The 17,899-nt window shown below is 41.8% G+C and overlaps 1 protein-coding gene across 3 annotated transcripts in view; it reads left to right on the top strand.

The window, feature by feature from the left end:
* Positions 1-1,833: 1,833 nt before the first annotated feature.
* dmxl1 (Dmx-like 1) overlaps positions 1,834-17,899 on the top strand; it is a 40,954-nt gene continuing 24,888 nt past the window's right edge. For 2 of the 3 annotated variants that reach the window (XM_017721833.2, XM_017721831.2), the window contains exons 1-13: positions 1,837-2,148; positions 3,564-3,756; positions 4,270-4,395; positions 6,106-6,180; positions 6,273-6,351; positions 6,445-6,568; positions 6,683-6,749; positions 6,848-7,026; positions 8,123-8,324; positions 12,431-12,599; positions 14,046-14,234; positions 15,040-15,278; positions 17,154-17,832. In XM_017721833.2, the coding sequence (XP_017577322.2) occupies positions 3,670-3,756; positions 4,270-4,395; positions 6,106-6,180; positions 6,273-6,351; positions 6,445-6,568; positions 6,683-6,749; positions 6,848-7,026; positions 8,123-8,324; positions 12,431-12,599; positions 14,046-14,234; positions 15,040-15,278; positions 17,154-17,832 (2,215 nt within the window). In that variant the 5' untranslated portion in view covers positions 1,837-2,148; positions 3,564-3,669. Of the gene's footprint in view, positions 2,149-3,563; positions 3,757-4,269; positions 4,396-6,105; positions 6,181-6,272; positions 6,352-6,444; positions 6,569-6,682; positions 6,750-6,847; positions 7,027-8,122; positions 8,325-12,430; positions 12,600-14,045; positions 14,235-15,039; positions 15,279-17,153; positions 17,833-17,899 lie in introns of all 3 variants that reach the window. The other variant, XM_017721832.2, reaches the window with a different exon arrangement.

The following is a 17,899-nucleotide window of genomic DNA, read 5'->3' as shown; positions in this document are numbered from 1 at the left end:
ATGTAATTAGTTTCTGTACTTAAGTAGTTTTTTCGTGTATCTGTACTTTACTTAAGTTTTTCCATTCTGGGCGACTTTTTCCTTTCACTCCACTACATTTCAGAGTCTAATATCCGACTTTTTCCTCCTACATTTTGAGAAATCTGTCGTTCCTTTTGGTTTCTGTGTGTATAAAAACGTAACATGTCAAAACAAAAGAAGCGCAAAGCCAGAGCACCAATCAGGGCCCAGCGGTCACTTTGTTCTGAGCTGGTTTTGACCTGTTGGTCATACCGACCCAGTGCAGCACGTGGTTCAACGTCAGCGCAGCAGCGTAAAACTTTGGGAGAGTCTGTTCAACATAAATGATGAACTAACCTAACTTTGTGTAAATAGAGCTCAATATAGAAATATGTCCACATATGCAGTCGAGACTGACGTGTTTCTTTTTTTCTGAATTCATACAAACACTTTCATTTTATAGTAAATTAGTTTTGGTTAGTTTATATTTATTTGTGATCCTGAGTTTATTCAACTTGTAACTAATTTACAAAGTAATCTGAAACTGCCACTCGGTTCTCCCTGATGGAAACTGTTTACCTTCAGTGTTTTGTGCTTCTGATCATTTTAATAGACGTCAGCGTCACTAATTAATGACGTTCTATTAAAAGACTGGTTTACCAAGAGAGACGCTGGAGGACTTTCACCTGAAATGAGTTCATGAAGCCAGTCTGGTTATAAAAATGATAACAGGACCAGATCAGAGCCAGAATTACTCTTTTAGTACTTTTACTTTATACTTAAGTACATCCATCCATCCATCCATCCATCATCTTCCGCTTGTCCGGGGTTCGGGTCGCGGGGGCAGCATCCTAAGCAATGAAGCCCAGACCTCCCTTTCCCCAGCCACTTCCACCAGCTCTCCAAGGGGGATTCCGAGGCGCTCCCAGGCCAGCTGGGCGATATAGTCGCGCCAGCGTGTCCTGGGTCTTCCCCGGGGTCTCCTCCCAGGTGGACTCGCCTGTGACACCTCCCGAGGGAGGCGTCCAGGAGGCATCCTAACCAGATGCCCGAACCACCTCAGCTGGCTCCTCTCGACGTGAAGAAGCAGCGGCTCTACTCCGAGTCCCTCCCGGATGACCCAACTTCTCACCCTATCTCTAAGGGAGAGTCCAGACACCCTGCGGAGGAAACTCATTTCGGCCGCTTGTATTCGCGATCTTATTCTTTCAGTCATTACCCAAAGCTCATGACCATAGGTGAGGGTGGGAACGTAGATCGACCGGTAAATCGAGAGCCTTGCCTTATGGCTCAGCTCTTTCCTTACCACAACAGACTGGTAAAGAGCCCGCATCACTGCTGACCCAGCACCAATCCACCTGTCAATCTCCCGCTCCCTTGTACCATCACTCGTGAACAAGACCCCGAGATACTTGAACTCCTCCACTTGAGGCAAGAGCCTATCCCCGACCCAGAGAGGGCTCTCCACCCTTTTCCGCCTGAGAACCATGGTCTCGGATTTAGAGGTACTGATTCTCATCCCAGCCGCTTCACACTCGGCTGCAAACCGATCCAGCGAAAGCTGACGTTCGCGGCCTGATGTCCCCAATAGGACCACATCATCTGCAAACAGTACATTTGAAGGTAAATACTTTTTCTCAAGTGGAGGTCTAAAGGGTAATATTTTACCTTGGGTGTCTCTGCTTTAAAAGCACGGCGCGGTATTTGGGCTGCTTACATACTAGTAACCTCTTAGCCCAGAGCTCAGAACCTCGCACTGGATCAATCAGTCATTCACAGTCAACTTCTTGCGCGTCGCATAGTTATCAGCCGAGAACTCCAACGACCACAATGCACTGCGCTGGAAACACCTCGCCAAACGCCTTGTCCACATCAGAGCGCAGCGAGCTGTTCCTGCCGCACACGATGCGATGAGTGCAGCCCGTAACTCCCGTCATGGGGGGGTACACGTTACTGTTACACACAGCCCGCTGCCCTGCGAACTCGTGAGGTAAGACCTCGGCGTTGCACCTGCCCCTTCGCGGCCTTGTGCATGGTTCCTGTCCGGGGTCTGTTGGCTAAAGTCAGCCAACAGAACACAGCAGAGGCGGGTCTGCGAGGATATTTTCAGCGTAGTCAGCCAGCTAAGCTACCAGTACCAAGGCTTAGGTAAGCACCAGTTGGCTTTCCAGGAGCTCGCTCGCTAGCTAACGTTAGTATGACCACGTCTCTGTAAACAGGTGACACAGAGAGAAGCGACATCGGTCAGCAAGGTTACAGTGATCATATTAACTTGTCAGCACCCTTTTGAAGCGGCACAGTAGTTGGAGCTCTGCTGTTATTATTGGTGTTGACATCTACCTGTCTAGCTAGCCAGCTGCTGTTTTGGTCAGACGAGTGTCACACCCGTGGATCAACCCGCGGGGCTGCTTTGCCTCACCGGAGCTGCTGAGCCGGTCAGTGACCGACCGAAACGGCTAACCAGAGCATGGCGTTCTTTAGTTTAGCACGCCCGGCTGAGTAGAGCGACCTACCGGGTCTGAATGAAGTGTCGGTAGCTTGTAGCTTGTAGCGCTGACAGCTAACCTAGGCTAGCTACGCTAGCCATCCTGACGCGAAGCTCGCTAGCCGTTTGGGCAAAGTAATAGTTTAACTACGCTGCATTGCTTGACGTTAGGTAGCTGGCTAGTTTATACAGGTATTTAGGTAGCTAATGTTCGTCGTGGCTGTTCAGTGACACAGAACAGTTTTCAGCCTCTTGTCAAATTCATTACTTTAGCTGACTTAGCCGGAGTGCTATTCCAGTTAGCAGCGCCGTCACGTCATCACGTGATGTAACACACGGCGCTTGCCTGTGTAGTTTCTGTGTCGATCAGCTTCCCAACTCCAGTCCAGGAGCCGCGTAACCTGCAGCCTTTAGTCTTTTACCTGCTTTTGAACGCATTTAGCTAAAGAAGGACCTGATCACGGACGTATGGTGCGACTCAGGTGCTGGGAAAACTCAACTCTGAAGGGCGTGTGGGCAACAGTAGCTGGAGTTGGGACCCACTGGCCTAGACAGTTGTGTCCAAAACTTATTATATAGTCCAGAATATATTATAGTTATTATTATTATTATTATTATTATTATTATTATTATTATGATGATGAAGAAAGCTGTTGTAGTCCCTGTAAGACAGCTTGGTAACACTGGCCTAGACAGTTGTGTCCAAAACTTATTATATAGTCCAACATATATGTTATTATTATTAGTTATTATTATTATTATTATTATTATTATTATTATTATTATTAATATTATAAAGAAAGATGTTGTAGTCCCTGTAAGCTAGCTTGGTAACTCTGCTTGATCTGTAATTGTGAATCTGTTAACATTAGTTTAGAACAGCCCTGACAATGTTGAGTCAAGCCAGAGCATTTTTTATTTTTTTAACGGATCATTTTAGTCCCAGTCGAGGTTGTTTGCCCATATTCTTATTATATAGAAAGATAGATTTGACAAAGAAAGGTGGATGTAACAAAGTCATGAGTTGTTATATATGTGCCAGCTTTGTGTTTATTGATCTTTTTGTTTAATCTTTTAGGCAGATATCAAGGACACAGTTGTGGAAGACCATGACATTGCTTGGGTTTCTCTGTGATGTCCGTCAGTCTTTGGATGCAATTTGAAATTTAAGCGTACTGAGGACGATGAATCTACACCAAGTGCTCACTGGGGCTGTCAACCCCGGGGACAATTGTTTCTCTGTGGGGAGCATAAACAACGTACCTTTCACGGTAAGGAAGCCTTGTGGCTCGTGGGATACGCTAAATGTGAATGTGATTCCAGAGTAATTGCACAGGGCACCATTCCCACAAGCTGTTGCTCTGAGGATTTCATTCTGCTGCGTGGACAGAAATCAATATCTGTCTATTTTCTGTGTCTCCGTCCTCCAGGCTGTTGCCTAGGTGACTTTCTGCCCATTCATGACATGCTTTGCACAGTCATCCTTTCGAGTACATTTCATTCTAGGCCATACGTTACTCAAAGGCGAGCCTCATCTGTAACATGCGTTTTCATTTAGGTAATGGTGGGTGTCTTCAGCGATGCTCTGCTGTGAAAGTCAAAACTTTCCACTCTGCTGAAGAGCTTTTTGCTAATTTTGTTTCTGTGATGAATATTTATGACCGTGAGGGCAGTTCTGTGTTTTTATTTATTTATTTATTTATGTATTTATTTATTTATTTTTGCTAGATTTTTCACTTGTGTGTATCAAATAAACATTCATGTCGTCTTTGCTCCTGTGACAGGCCTATGCATCTGGTTGTGACATTGTAATCTTGGGGAGTGACTTTGAGAGGCTTCAGATCATCCCAGGTGCCAAACATGGGAACATCCAAGTGGGCTGCGTGGACTGCTCTCAGCAAGGGGGCCAGGTAAAATTCTTGTTTAATTCCTTGCCGTGTAACAGGTGGGTGTTGCCTGTCACATTTTCTTTATATAACCAGTGCGTTAAAAGGCACCAAAGTGCTTTTTAATGTGACTTTTCCTGGAAAGAAAAATTGCAGTGTTACTTCAGTAGTTCCATAGCTAGGACTTTGCCTCATTCAGCAGATAGTCAGCAGACTATGGTCATTCAGCAGATAGTCATTTGGTCTTATTTTAGGCACATTGGGAACTTTACTCAAATGGAGCTTTTGTTTGTAAGAAAAGTAGCTCTACAACCCTCATCAGTGCAGAATTTAGGCTTGTGATTGGTGATTGCTTGGCAAATCACCACTCTCACTGTAGCCCCCAGTGACAGCACCCGCACTTTGAAAAAATGTTTACTGTTTAATTTCATGGGAATCTTAACAAGACACTAGTATTCTGGCACATGCGCATAATTTAACTTTTTAAACGTGTTGGGGGATGTGCATTCTGACCAGACTTGATATTTGAGTATCCGTGAAGGTCAGTGAACAGATAATCAGTCGACCACTGTAAAAGAAAGGGAGCAAAAAAGGAGGAAAATGGACAAGGGACAGTAATGTAGGCCTCACATTTTTATTTGACCGCGGTGTTGCAGAACTCCGAGGAATGCATTTAAAAACCTGTTTAAGTATTAAAAAGATACCTGAAGAACATTGGTAGTTTTTCACAATGGATGAGAAACTGAAATTGCCTCCTCAGATGAGCTGATGAACTAACAGAGCTAACTGACACAACACTGGATGTTGATGGAGACACTTGTCCTCTCAGGTCAAATGTCCTTAGCAAAGTCTTTGTGATAAAATGAAACGGATACCCAGATGGCGATTTCGGTATTCGAATGCTGGCGCTTTAAACGGTTAACCAAGCACTTGAGTACCTGTGCACATCCCTCCTCTGGACTGAGTTGATATTCATAAATAACCATTAGAAATAGAGTACAGCAAAGTTGGCTAACTACCACTGATCACGTGCTTTTGTTGTTGTCAGAGCAAGAATTAGAAGTGGCCACTGTCTTTAAAAAGCGACTGTAAACACACGGCTTAATGGAAATGTTGTGGTCCAGATCATAAACACATTCAGTGAATTTGTGCAGGGATCATACGTAGGCCGTGGTTACCGCTTTGGATTGTGTTGCCTGTTAAAAGACATGAGATAAGATGAGTGATACATGGCCATGGCTTATAATAGACATAAGCCAGATGTGTCACTCTGTCTCAGAGGTGAGTGGCTCAGTATGACTCATTCTTGCGTGACGGTGTTGTATCCTTGGCAGGGTCTCCCACGTTAAACCTGTACTTGTACGCACTTGCTGCCATGTCAAACAACAAAAGAAGGAATTAAATGTAGTATGAAATTACATCGTATAATCAGGATCAGGATTAGGGATTAATTCTGTGAGAGTGCTGTAGGACAGTCATTGTGACTAGCTCAGAGCCTTGAGAATAAGCCATTATTCAGAGCAATCATTTTCCTCTAAATAGCACAAGCTGTCCATTAATTCAAGAAATGTACTGGCTGTGTTTGTGTACTAGTTTATGTTGTGCGCATTTCTCATGAAATTAAAATTGTTTATCGTGACACAATTTTATTGAAATTGAGGGATGGCGAAGGTTGAGGCTGTGTTAGTGTTTAACACCTTTTAAAAGCCATTTGTTTCATTTTGTTGCCAACAGATAGCTGCATCCTATGGAAACATTATTTGCATATTTGAGCCTATGCAGATCAGCCCAAAGGAAAAAATACAAACGGTGAGTTTATTGTTACAACCAGATTTACAGTGATGACCCTTTTTGCATTTCTTGTGCTGTATTGACGCACATTCCGTATTAAATTTCTACAGAAGCTGAATTACCATTGGCAAAAAACTGGTCAGTTCGTTTTGGAGTCTATAGCACACAACCTTGCTTGGAATCCCACAGGTACACGAGTGTCTATGTATAGATCTGTCAGTGTTTGCTTTCGTTCCTTTAAACCTTTGTCCATTTTTGTTTCTCTTGTTTACACGTCTGTAGGTACTAGTCTCTTGACTGGCTCAGGTTGCTTACAGTTATGGTCCAATGTGAATTTCTGCTTTAGTGCTGAGGGGGAGACGAGTAGCGATCCTCCGTGTTCATGGAGGTGTATATGGCAGTGCAAGTAAGTTGTTAATGGAAGCGCTTGAAATTTGCATGTGACTGAATCGTCTAGTTTGATTACATCTGGGGTCATGGTGCTGTTAAAGTTTCTGCATATTGCCTTTTATTGTTGTAGGACTGCTTCACCTATTCAGCTAATGAAGTTTTCTCCAGGCGGAGAATTTTTTGCCACTGCAGGGCAGGTTGGTACCCTAACCTCCTTCATATTAAGAAGCTTGTAGCATGTTTGCTATTCACAGTAAACCTTGTCTGAGAAACTTAAGGGTCATCTTGCATTTAGGATGACTGTTTGGTGAAGGTGTGGTACAGCACAAGCAAGTGGCAGTCAGATGCTGTGAAGCTTTTCTCTCCCCCTGAGCTTGGCTCTCAAGGGGAGATGGACTTCTCCTTCATCTATTTGGCTCACCCCCGTGCCGTCACTGGCTTCTCCTGGAGGAAGACCAGCAAATACATGCCCAGGTTTGAATCCACAGGTTTTATATACAAAACAAAACCAAGGGTTAAAAATGCACAAGCACATTGTGATGCATCAGTCTAAAGGAGGTTATTCAGCTGCAATGATTTCAGAGCATTACAATTGATTTTACTTTTACTGTGTTCTATAAATGTGTGATCATTTTTGGGCCAACATAGATTTTCAGAATATTCCAGAAAAACTTTATTGTATTTTATCAATATAGTTTACAGTGTAAATACATTCTGAAGTCACATTTTATATTTTCACATTTTTACATTCTAAATGATCTAAAATCTATGGACACACCAAATGCAAGTAAAATTTGCTGGTGGAAAATGCCAGTTCACTTGAAATGGGAAGGATGTGGGGACTTCCCTTCTGGTAGTAGTAACTGGTTTTGTTTTGCGTCGAGATCATCTAGGTTAACTTCAACCCTCAAAAGAGCGAGCTGTGGTATCTTATTTCTGAAAAAGACTAAATGGATAACTTGCTTCCGAGTTAACATAATTACTTATAGCATACAGTTGCAAAAACGAGTTAAAGCTGCTCCGAATGAGATTTTTTATTTTTTTTGTTAAAATGTAAAAATGTCACAATTCAGTCAGAAAAAAACGCATGTGCATGCTCTGCTTTCTGTTTCCCTGTGAAGCCTGATTTTGGACTGTCATTTCACTTTTTAATGGCATACACACTGGCTCAAAAAGAAGGTCTGACTTTTGTCTTTAATGCAAAATGCAAATTAAAAGTCTCCAATGCAAATTAAATCCTCAGATGACATTTTGTTCGAGTTTTTGTTCGAGTTCTCTTTGAATCATCAGATTCATCCACCTGGGGATGTCCAGATTCCCAAAAGCTACATAGTGTAGCTATGCAAATTGCACCACGTCTCGTCCACCCATACTGATTTTTGCACCGCCCATTGAACACGAGGCAACAGTCTTAATATTGCTTTCTTAATTGTGTCCTAAATAGAGACTTCATGTTGCGTGGAATTGTTTCCTAAAGAAATCAGTCAAAGTGAATTGTTTTGAGGTCAGAGAAACACACATCTGCAGTCATACCAGCAAGTCAATTAAGCGGCTTCCTCTTTGCCTCCAGGGGTGCCGTGTGTAACGTGTTACTGACCTGCTGCAAGGACAGTGTGTGTCGGCTATGGGCAGAGACCCTGCTGCCTAGCGACTGTCTGCTGTCTGGACTAAGGCACAATCACAGCAGCAGCAACAACAGCGATGCACTGAAGTCCAACAACATGAAGAAGGCCTTTTGTAATAACAAAGGCCAGAGTGGAACACCACTAGAGGTGAGTCACACCCCTCCCTTTGATCAAAAGACTGAGTAAATGTAGTCGCATATTGGATAATTTATACAGTTACCTGTGTAGAAGATTGGGGCCAAGCAGACTTTGCTTTTATGGCTGAACTGATCATGTCAAATTATGCAGTGGACTTTCAAAAGCACAGTGCAGTTTCTTTCATGTTCTTTCATGTCTGTGTTATTCTACAGAGAAGCTGATTTATAGCAAAGACCGTCTGATGGCTTTTGTTTTTTACTATCGCTGAGATTTCACTTTTATGTTGGAAGTCAGAAAAGAGCTTGTTTGCACTAAAAGGACAGAAATGGATTCATACACTCCTGTGCACAAAAATGGGCCAAGCCCAAAATGGCAAGTGTTTCATGGTCTTAACAACAGATCATTAAACAAATAGACAAAGTATGGGATATTTTTCTCTTCAATTTCTTTCAATTTTGAAGACTTGTGAGTAAACTAGCGGACAAACTTACAGAATTAAGTTTTCCACACAGTGTTGATGGCTTCAAGCAGTTGAAAAGCTTTGCCAGGCTAGTTTGTTTTTGATGTGATACTAAATATTCTCTATAAAGTTTAAATCTGAACTCCAATCCAAAAGCATCAGTTTGGCTTGAGCCATTTATGTTTTCACGGGAGTGTAGTTTTAAGCAAAAAGTTGGCTATGGATGTGGCATTTTTAGGAATTCTTCAACATGAACCTGAAAAATAGAATTGACATAATATATAGTTTTTTTTAATAAGGGTCACAAAGTCCTATTGGCTGTAAACTAAAATAGGAGAAAGTGTTTCATAATGTTTTCTAACTACCTAACATAATAATAATAATAATAATAATAATAATAATAATAATAAAAAAATTACATATGCATACTATGTTTTATATATATATATATATATATATATATATATATATATATATATATATATATATATATATATATATGGGTTGCTGGAGCCTATCCCAGCGGTCATTGGGCGGGTGTTTTATATACTCAGTTTAATTTTATGACACTCTTAAAAGTGATAGCAGTGGTATTGAATGAATATTGAAGATTTGGTGGAGTAATTCCATTAATTCTGACACCACTATTTATTCTCACCATTCTTTATCTACCACTATGTTCTGAGTTGAATTCTTGAAGGCAGATTTAAGTAACTGTCAGCCTAAATTAGGTTAATGCCTAAGTTAGTTATAGCTAAATAAAACCATGCCCACTCGGTGTGCTGTTAACTGTTCATGCTGCACCAGGTTTTTCGTTTGAATGGTTCTACTTACGTTCCACACTCTATTTTTGCCTTTAATAACGTAAGCATCAACCTAGGCAAATATTATGTAACATGTTAGGTAACTGGCCATAGCGTCATGTGGTTGAGTAAAATCTCACTAAGATGTAAATATTTAGCCTCGGAAAAATGAATATTTTCAAGCTAGATGGATAGTAAATATGCATCAGGCCATATAAAGAACTATGAAGATGTGGCTTATGGGCTGCTAGTTTAAAACCCCTGTTTTTTTTAAACCCCTTAACATACTGATTCAAGTAATACACCCCATTTCCAAAAACATTCAGATGTTGTCTTTGTACTCTTTTCAATCAAATATAGGCTTTAAATGAGTGTGCATCATTGCATTCTGTTTTTATTTACATTTTGCACAGCTTATCAAATGTTGAAACTGAGAAATTGTGTTGTTTTTCGCAAAATATGTGCCCATTTTGAATTTAATGCTGGGAAAACATCCAAAAAAAAGTTGGGACAGGGCACACAGAAGGCTGGTAAAGTTGTTTGATGTTAACAAAAACACCTGGTTGAACATCTCTACTAATAAGGTTAATTTGGCAACTGGTTAGTAACATTATTGAGTATGAAATGAGCATCCCGGAGAGGCTGAGTCTTTCAGTAGTAAACGTAAAAATAGCAAAGAATGGGCATTTCATCATGTACAGTACATAATATCATTAGAAATCTCTGTATGCAAGGGAAAACTAATATTGCCTGGCTGTGATCTTAGGTCTCTCCGGCATCTTTGCATTATAAACAGAAATGATTGTGGAAATCAGTGCATGGGCTTATGACCACCTCCAAAAGCCACTGCCTGTGAACACAGTTCATTGCTGCATCCACAAATGCATGTGAAAACTCTACTGTGCAAAGAATAAACCATGTATAAACAGGATCCAGAAACGCTGCCACCTTCTCTGGGCCTGAGCTCATTTCAGATGGATTGAGGTGAAATGGAAAAGTGTTTCCGTGGTCCGATGGATCAAAATTTTAAATTCCTTTTGAAAATCATGACCTTCATATTCTCCTGTCTAAAGAGAGGAGGGACCATTTGGCTTTTTGCACAGTTTAAAAGCCAGCATCTGTTATGGCATTAGGATGAATTGGTGCACATGGCATGGGTAACTTGCCCATCTACGTTGGCACCACTACTTCTGAATTATAAATACAGGTGGTGGAGTAGCATATGCTGCCATCCACAGCTTGTTTCAGCAAGAAAATGCCAAAGCACAAAACAATCAGACAAAAGAAAAATGGTTTTATTAAGTTTTCATTAAAACTGTACTAAGATACAAAAATTGTGTCAATAAAAATGTCAAAAAGTAGTCCCTAAAAAGCAGTGACTGAAATTAATATATCTGGTTTTAATGTTGTCTCTAAAAAATTCTAGTCATTGGCAGTGGCAGACTGGAGAAACATAAGGCCGGGTTATAAGGACATGGGATGTGTTAAATTTAGGGGTCCTAACTTTGATGTAATGGGAGGACTGCATATCATACTTGGGTACAGATTCTAGCTGCAGTAGCTGATTTAAATAAAGTGGAGAGTAACCAAGGAGAACTTTATAAATAAGCATACACTAGTGCATGTTATGATGAGAGAGGGCAGTTTGACCAGCGGGAAAAAAAGCAGTGGTGCATTCTGAATGGGGGCTTCGCAACAAATCAGATAGCAGAATGAGGAATTATGTTAAGCTTTTGAAGCGTTCCTTTGCAAGCCAGTCTATAAACAAGGAAAGAATGGACATTTGAACAGTCATCCATTTGGCAGCAAGTGTAAAAGAAGAATGATTTATATAGAAGACTAAGTTTTAGTTAACCCTTGATTGCAGCATGTTGATAAGGTGAGAAAAGGAAGGTGCCCTGTCTTACCAGATTCCTAAGTGCACGCTCTAAGGAGGTTCCATCTCCAGTCAGAGGTTAAATAGATTAACGAATATTGCTGGACAGTGTTGTGTGCAATCAATGGCAGATGCTGTGTGAGTAAAAACTTTCAAAAGGGCAGTAACATCCATAAACTGAACAGAAACCAGACCGTGCGGTGGAAGTTTCTCCAAAAGCTTAGAAATGCATGATAAAATGGATACAAGCCTGTAACCGTTTAGTCAGCCTGATCGCCACCCTTAAACAGAGGACGTACAGTGGCTGCCTTCCAGTCTACTGGTAATTAAGCGGTTCTAATTGAAAGATTAAAAATCTCTGTTAAAGGCAATGAATTGGAGCTGCAGTGGTGAAAAAGACGAGCAAGTCTGTCTGATTCAATCGGCTTTTTGGCTTCCAGTGTGCAGTTCCTTTAAAACTTTTTTCTGCAAAGGGTTCTAACTGAGAAGCTGCATGAAAACGTTGTTTTTCGTTATGAAATGAAAAATACAACAAAGCAGACTCTGCTGAGCAGCTGAAATCCTGTTAGAAGTAAAATAAATAAATAAATAAAAAAAAAATCACTTTCAAAACTACAGCAGTTGGTCTCCTCAGTTCCTGAATGCTTACAGGGTGCTGTTAAAAGAAGAAGTGATGTAACACAGTGGTAAACATGGCCCTGTCCCAACTTTTTTGGCGTCAAATTCAGAATGGGCTTATATTTTTCAAAAACACAATTTCCCAGTTTCGACATTTGATATTTTGTCTTTGTACAATTTTCAATTAAATGATTTGCACGTCATTGCATTGAGTTTTTATTTACATTTTGCTCGGAATCTCAACAATAATAATAGAATAGGCGAAAGCGTTTATTATTTTTTTCCAACTGGTAAACAAGCGAAACGTGTTTTGTAGGTATGTTCAAAGATGCTGGTCTGTTCTGTTTATTTCACTCAGCTGAACTTGACTGAATCGTGGCGAGGGCCGATCAGGTGCGCGGCCCAGCTTTCTCACACAGGGCTGCTACCTCATCAGCAGAACAAGCATTACACCCACAGGGCCATCACCCCTCATGCCAATGCTCTGTGCCACTTCCACATTGCTGCTAGCATCAACCCGGCGACAGGTAAGTGCAGCATCAGCTACTTTTGACCTCAGTGTCAGTTTCAGATCCCTTTACCCTCCATCCACTTTCTGCACTTCAGTTTTCATTAAATCCAAGCTACTTATTTTCATGATTTTCTTCTTTTAGCTGTAGTTTTTGTGATGTGTAATGATGAACTGGTGGAGAAACAGTGGTGGTGGTGTTTTTTTTTTCTTTCTTTTTTTTTCTCTCTGTTAAGAAGTTTTTGAAATGGCATTTTCTGGCGTTTCTTTAGTTCAGTGCGACTTGGGTGGGACTGAATTTGGTGCAAGTGACGGATCAACCAAAGTACCAATAAGCATTAGAGATATGTACACATCAGCTACTCATGTTCCTCTCCCTCACATAAAATGATGGGTGTTCTGCTGCTCAGAGACCCAAACAAAACTCCCAGCAAGTACATTTATTAAAGCTTTTTCACATTTGTTAACTGTGCTTTTATGAAGTTTTATTACACCAGTGCTGTAGCTTACCTAGACACTGCTTCGTCCTTGTGTTAGTCACCTGTTACAGGATCCTACTAAGAGCGATTTTAGCTTCATTTAAGAGAGGTTGATAGGCGTGGTCAGCCTCAAATAACAAATATAACTATGCCGAATCATAACGAGCTTGTGCGATCTCCATTTCAGGAACATGGCCCAGCAGTTAGTTAGATAGCTATAGGTTATAGATATAATGTTAGTGCTGCTTTTGTTAGTTAGTTTTCTGTCTGCTTGTCTATTTTCTATTTTCTATCTGCTTGTCATAAGATGTAAGCCTAAAATGATCATTACAAGCTTGTTCTCTGTTTTGAAGAGCGAGAAGAGCATTTATCCATTACATTTTTAAATATACTATTGAATTGTATTCGTTTCTTGAATTTATCGCTGGAAAACACTTCTCTGTGGCATGTCTTCAATACTAAAAAAAAATAAAACATTTTGGAACCATGTTGGCAGGGTCTTCAGCATTACTGAAGGGGGTGTACTAATTAAAAGAAGACAAAAAAATTGAAGGAGGTAAATGGTAACATTTTAAGAAAGGACTGCTGAGTTAATGACTAATGAGCTGGTCTTGTGAAATGAATTCTCTCCACAATTAGTCTTTCAGTTATGTATCTGAGGGAGATGTTTGCCTTGGTGACTAGGTCCAAAGCTGGACAGATTGCCGGAGTGTGCGAGGAAGTTCTTAAGGTGTGGTTCTACCACCGTGACCACACACATTTGAAATGTCAGCTGAATTTCAGCAGTGAGAATTCTGGAATAATTTTCTACCTAGTGCTGAAGTGCAGATCTGCTTGAAAGTTTAAGAAGTCCAGTGGTCTTGTCAGCGAATATAATTCTGATTTTTATAGACAGCCCATAATTTTATTTGTAAATATGTTAATTTAGATGTCAGGTAGATCTGCGTGTTTGGTTATCTAGTGGCAAATATGCTGTGTTAATCCAGATATCCCGTTGCTGCCCTCCATCTCGTCACTGAGTGGATCAGATGAGGAGGAGCCTGGTGGACCTTTTACTGTCCATTGGCTCAATAACAAAGAGTTGCACCTCACTCTCACCATGGAGGTGTTTCTTCAGCAGATCAGGAGCAGTTTGGAGCAGCAGAACCAACCACAGGCCAGCCAGGCTGACGAAGGTTTGTACTAGTCATGTATAGAGTTCTCACGTTTGATGCCTTTTGAAGACATTTTCTCAATACGTGGTGTGTATCATGATATTTTATGTTTCTTTAAGGACTGACGGTAGATAATTGTCTTTGTACTGACAGTAAACACGTATTGTGCTGTAGTTTATTACGCTAGTGGTATCTCCCTTACCTCGAGTTGATGGTTGAGTTTGAGATCACCTTTAATAGTAGCTCATCTTACATTTCAGAATAACCTTCCACACATTGGTTATCTAGATCAGAGGTTCCCAACTACTAGGCCACAGACCAGTACCAGGCAGTGGATCGTTTAACAGTGTAACTGCTGAAATCTGCTATTTTCATACTATAATATAACTAATAATAGTATTCAAGATTTTTTGTTTTTTAATTTTTTATTTAAGGCCTAATTTTTCCCATTAAATTTCATGGACATCTCGCAGTAGAGAATCACCGGGAGTGCCCCATCGTCAAATATATACCAATTTAGGAAATGTGTGCTCCCAGTGTGAAGTATTTCATGCAAGCCCCTCTGTATTCAGTAGCATTAACATGAGCCACACTTCGCAACCAGTGCAGCAACTTTTTGGCATCATCAACCACCAAGCAACCCCCGCCCCTCCACCATCCGGTCTGTGAAAGCCATTGTGTGTTGGACATTGGTGCACACTGTTAACAAAGGTTGGGAACCCCTGGTCTAGATGTTTGGGGCACACTCTATAGCGCATGACGGCATGTAAGCCAACACTTCTGTGTTGAACCAAGTAAAATAAAACTTTCTTCGTTCACGGTACAGACTTTGATGAGGAAGGCAATGCTGTAAGCCCTGAAGACAAAAAAGGAGAGGTGAACATTGATGCAGCCTCCATCCCTCTTCCCAAAGCTGCGGTGGAACATCAGGTGGATGTGTTGCTGGGTGACTGGAACAGGGGAGCAGACATGCTCTTCAGCATCCACCCAATGGATGGCTCTCTGCTGGTGTGGCATGTAGACTGGCTGGATGAGTATCAGCCCGGAATGTTTCGTCAGGCACAGGTAGGGGAAACTGGTTACTTATTTTCTTATGTACATTATGCCAGTAGTCCTCATGTAAAATGGGATTGTTAGGATTGTTTGTGTTTTAATTTGCCTGTGTTTGCTTAGTGACTCAGTATTTTCATCAGGAAACATCTTAGTCCCCTAAGTAGGGGGTTGATGGGTTAAGGATGCCAGCAGAAGTTATTTAATACACACATACAGGCATATATTTGTTTTTTAAATTCACTTTGTTGCCTCATCATGGCTTGTGAAATGAATTTCTTAGTCGTTGTTCCTTTTTTTCGTTTTTGGGCATCACTGGCTAAAAGCAGATTCTGCTGGCACAATTCTTCACAGTTTTAAGGCTGGGATTTAAGTTTTATATATATATATATATATATATATATATATATATATATATATATATATATATATATATATATATATATATATAGTATAATATATATAAAATAATATATATAAAGTGGCTGTGAGAATGAAAATATATATTCATTCTCACGGCCACTTTATTATGTACACTTGTTCAGTTGCTTGTTAACACAAATAGCTAATCAGCCAATCACAAAAGGGGGTCCAACCTTTCACTAGCAAGGTGTACCTAATAAAGTGGTGTGTGTGTATGTATGTATGTACGTATGTATGTATGTATATAGCCAAAAGTATTCAGTCACCCATCCAAATATTCCACAGTCAACTGTCAGTGGGATTATAACAAAGTGGAAGCGATTGGGAACGACAGCAACTTGGCCACAAAGTGGTCAGCCACATAAAATGACAGAGCGGGATCAGCGGATGCTGAGGGGCATAGTGCGCAGGGGTCACCGACTTTCTGCAGAGTCAATCACTACAGACCTCCAAACTTCATGTGGCCTTCAGATTAGCTCAAGAACAGCTTAGAGAGCTTCATGGAATGGGTTTCCATGGCCAAGTGGCTGCATCCAAGCCTTACATTACCAAGCACAATGCAAAGCGTTGAATGCAGTGGTGTAAAGCGCCGTCGCTGGACTCAAGAGTAGTGGAGACGTGTTCTCTAGAGCGACGAATCACGCTTCTCTGTCTGGCAATCCGATGGGCGAGTCTGGGTTTGGTGATTGCCAGGAATCGGTACTCGTCTGACTGCATTGTACTAAGTGTACAATTTGGTGGAGGGGGGATCATGGTGTGGGGGTGTTTTTCAGGAGTTGGGCTCGGCCCCTTAGTTCCAGTGAAAGAAACTCTTCATGCTTCAGCACCAAGAGATTTTGGACAATTTCGTGCTCCCAACTTTGTGGGAACAGTTTGGGGACGGCACCTTCCTGTTCTGACATGACTGCGCACCAGAGCACAAAGTAAGGTCTATAAAGACACGGCTTGACTGGCCTGCAAAGAGTCCTGACCTCAATTGGTTGTGACCTGAATTAGAGCTGAGACTACGAGCCAGGCTTTTTCATTCAACATTAGGGTCTGACCTCACATGCGCGTCTGGAAGAACGGTCCAAAATTTCCATAAACACACTCCTAGCCCTTGTGGAAAGCCTTCCCAGAAGAGTTGAAGCTGTTATAGCTGCAAAGGATTGGCCAACATCATCTTAAACCCTATGGATTAAGAATGGAATGTCACTCAAGTTCATATGCGTGTGAAAGCAGACGACCGAATACTTTTGGAAATGTGTGTGTGTGTGTGTGTATACGTGTATATGTATGTATGTTGTGTGTGTGTGTGTGTGTGTGTGTGTGTGTGTGTGTATGTATGTGTATATATACATACAATTCATGCATTTACAGCATTTCGAAGCATATATTTTTCCCTCTCAAGCGGTCCCTATGACCCTATGGCAACTGATTTTCTGATCAGTTGTGCACTGTGTTGTTCTCCTCATCTTCCCATCACAGGTGTCTTTCGTATCCCGAATACCAGTTGCCTTCCCCACTGGTGATGCCAACTCGCTTAGCCGTAGTGTGGTGATGTACGCCTGCAACAAAAATGTGGACCTGGCCATCCAACACGGCCGCCAGCGGCCCGCGGGCTTGCCCCGCTCCTCCTCAGTCTTGATTGGACTAGGCCAGAGCAAGCCATGCTCCAACAGCCTCCGCCTGAGCATTTTCACCCCTAACGTGCTGATGATCTCAAAGCATGCAGACGGTTCCCTCAATCAGTGGGCAGTCAGCTTCGCTGAAGGCTCAGCATTCTCGACTGTGCTAAGTGTTTCACACAAGTCCCGCTACTGCGGCCACCGCTTTCACCTCAACGACCTAGCCTGCCACTCACTACTGCCCTTGCTACTCACCACCTCGCACCACAATGCCCTACGCACCCCTGAGGTGGAAAACATCCTGGCCCAGTCCTTACCTGGCCCCGCCTCCTCGGGCCGGAAGACCCGTGCAACCCTAAGCGCTGTGTCCCAGGATCCAAATGCGATCTATAGTGAGCTCATTCTGTGGAGGGTTGACCCAGTCGGTCCTCTCTCCTTCTCAGGGGGCGTGTCTGAGCTTGCCAGGATCAACTCCCTTCATGCCTCGGCCTTCTCCAACGTGGCCTGGCTCCCAACCCTCATCCCCAGCAATTGTCTTGGTAAGGGTATCTCCTCTTTTTTGTGACCAGGCTCACTCACTCACTTACTCATTTGCTTTTAGCAAGC

The sequence above is a fragment of the Pygocentrus nattereri genome, chromosome 28 (genome assembly GCF_015220715.1).
Source record: "Pygocentrus nattereri isolate fPygNat1 chromosome 28, fPygNat1.pri, whole genome shotgun sequence".
Lineage (NCBI taxonomy): Eukaryota > Metazoa > Chordata > Actinopteri > Characiformes > Serrasalmidae > Pygocentrus > Pygocentrus nattereri.
The sequence above is the reverse complement of the archived record's forward strand: the minus strand, read 5'-3'. Positions and strand labels throughout refer to the sequence as shown.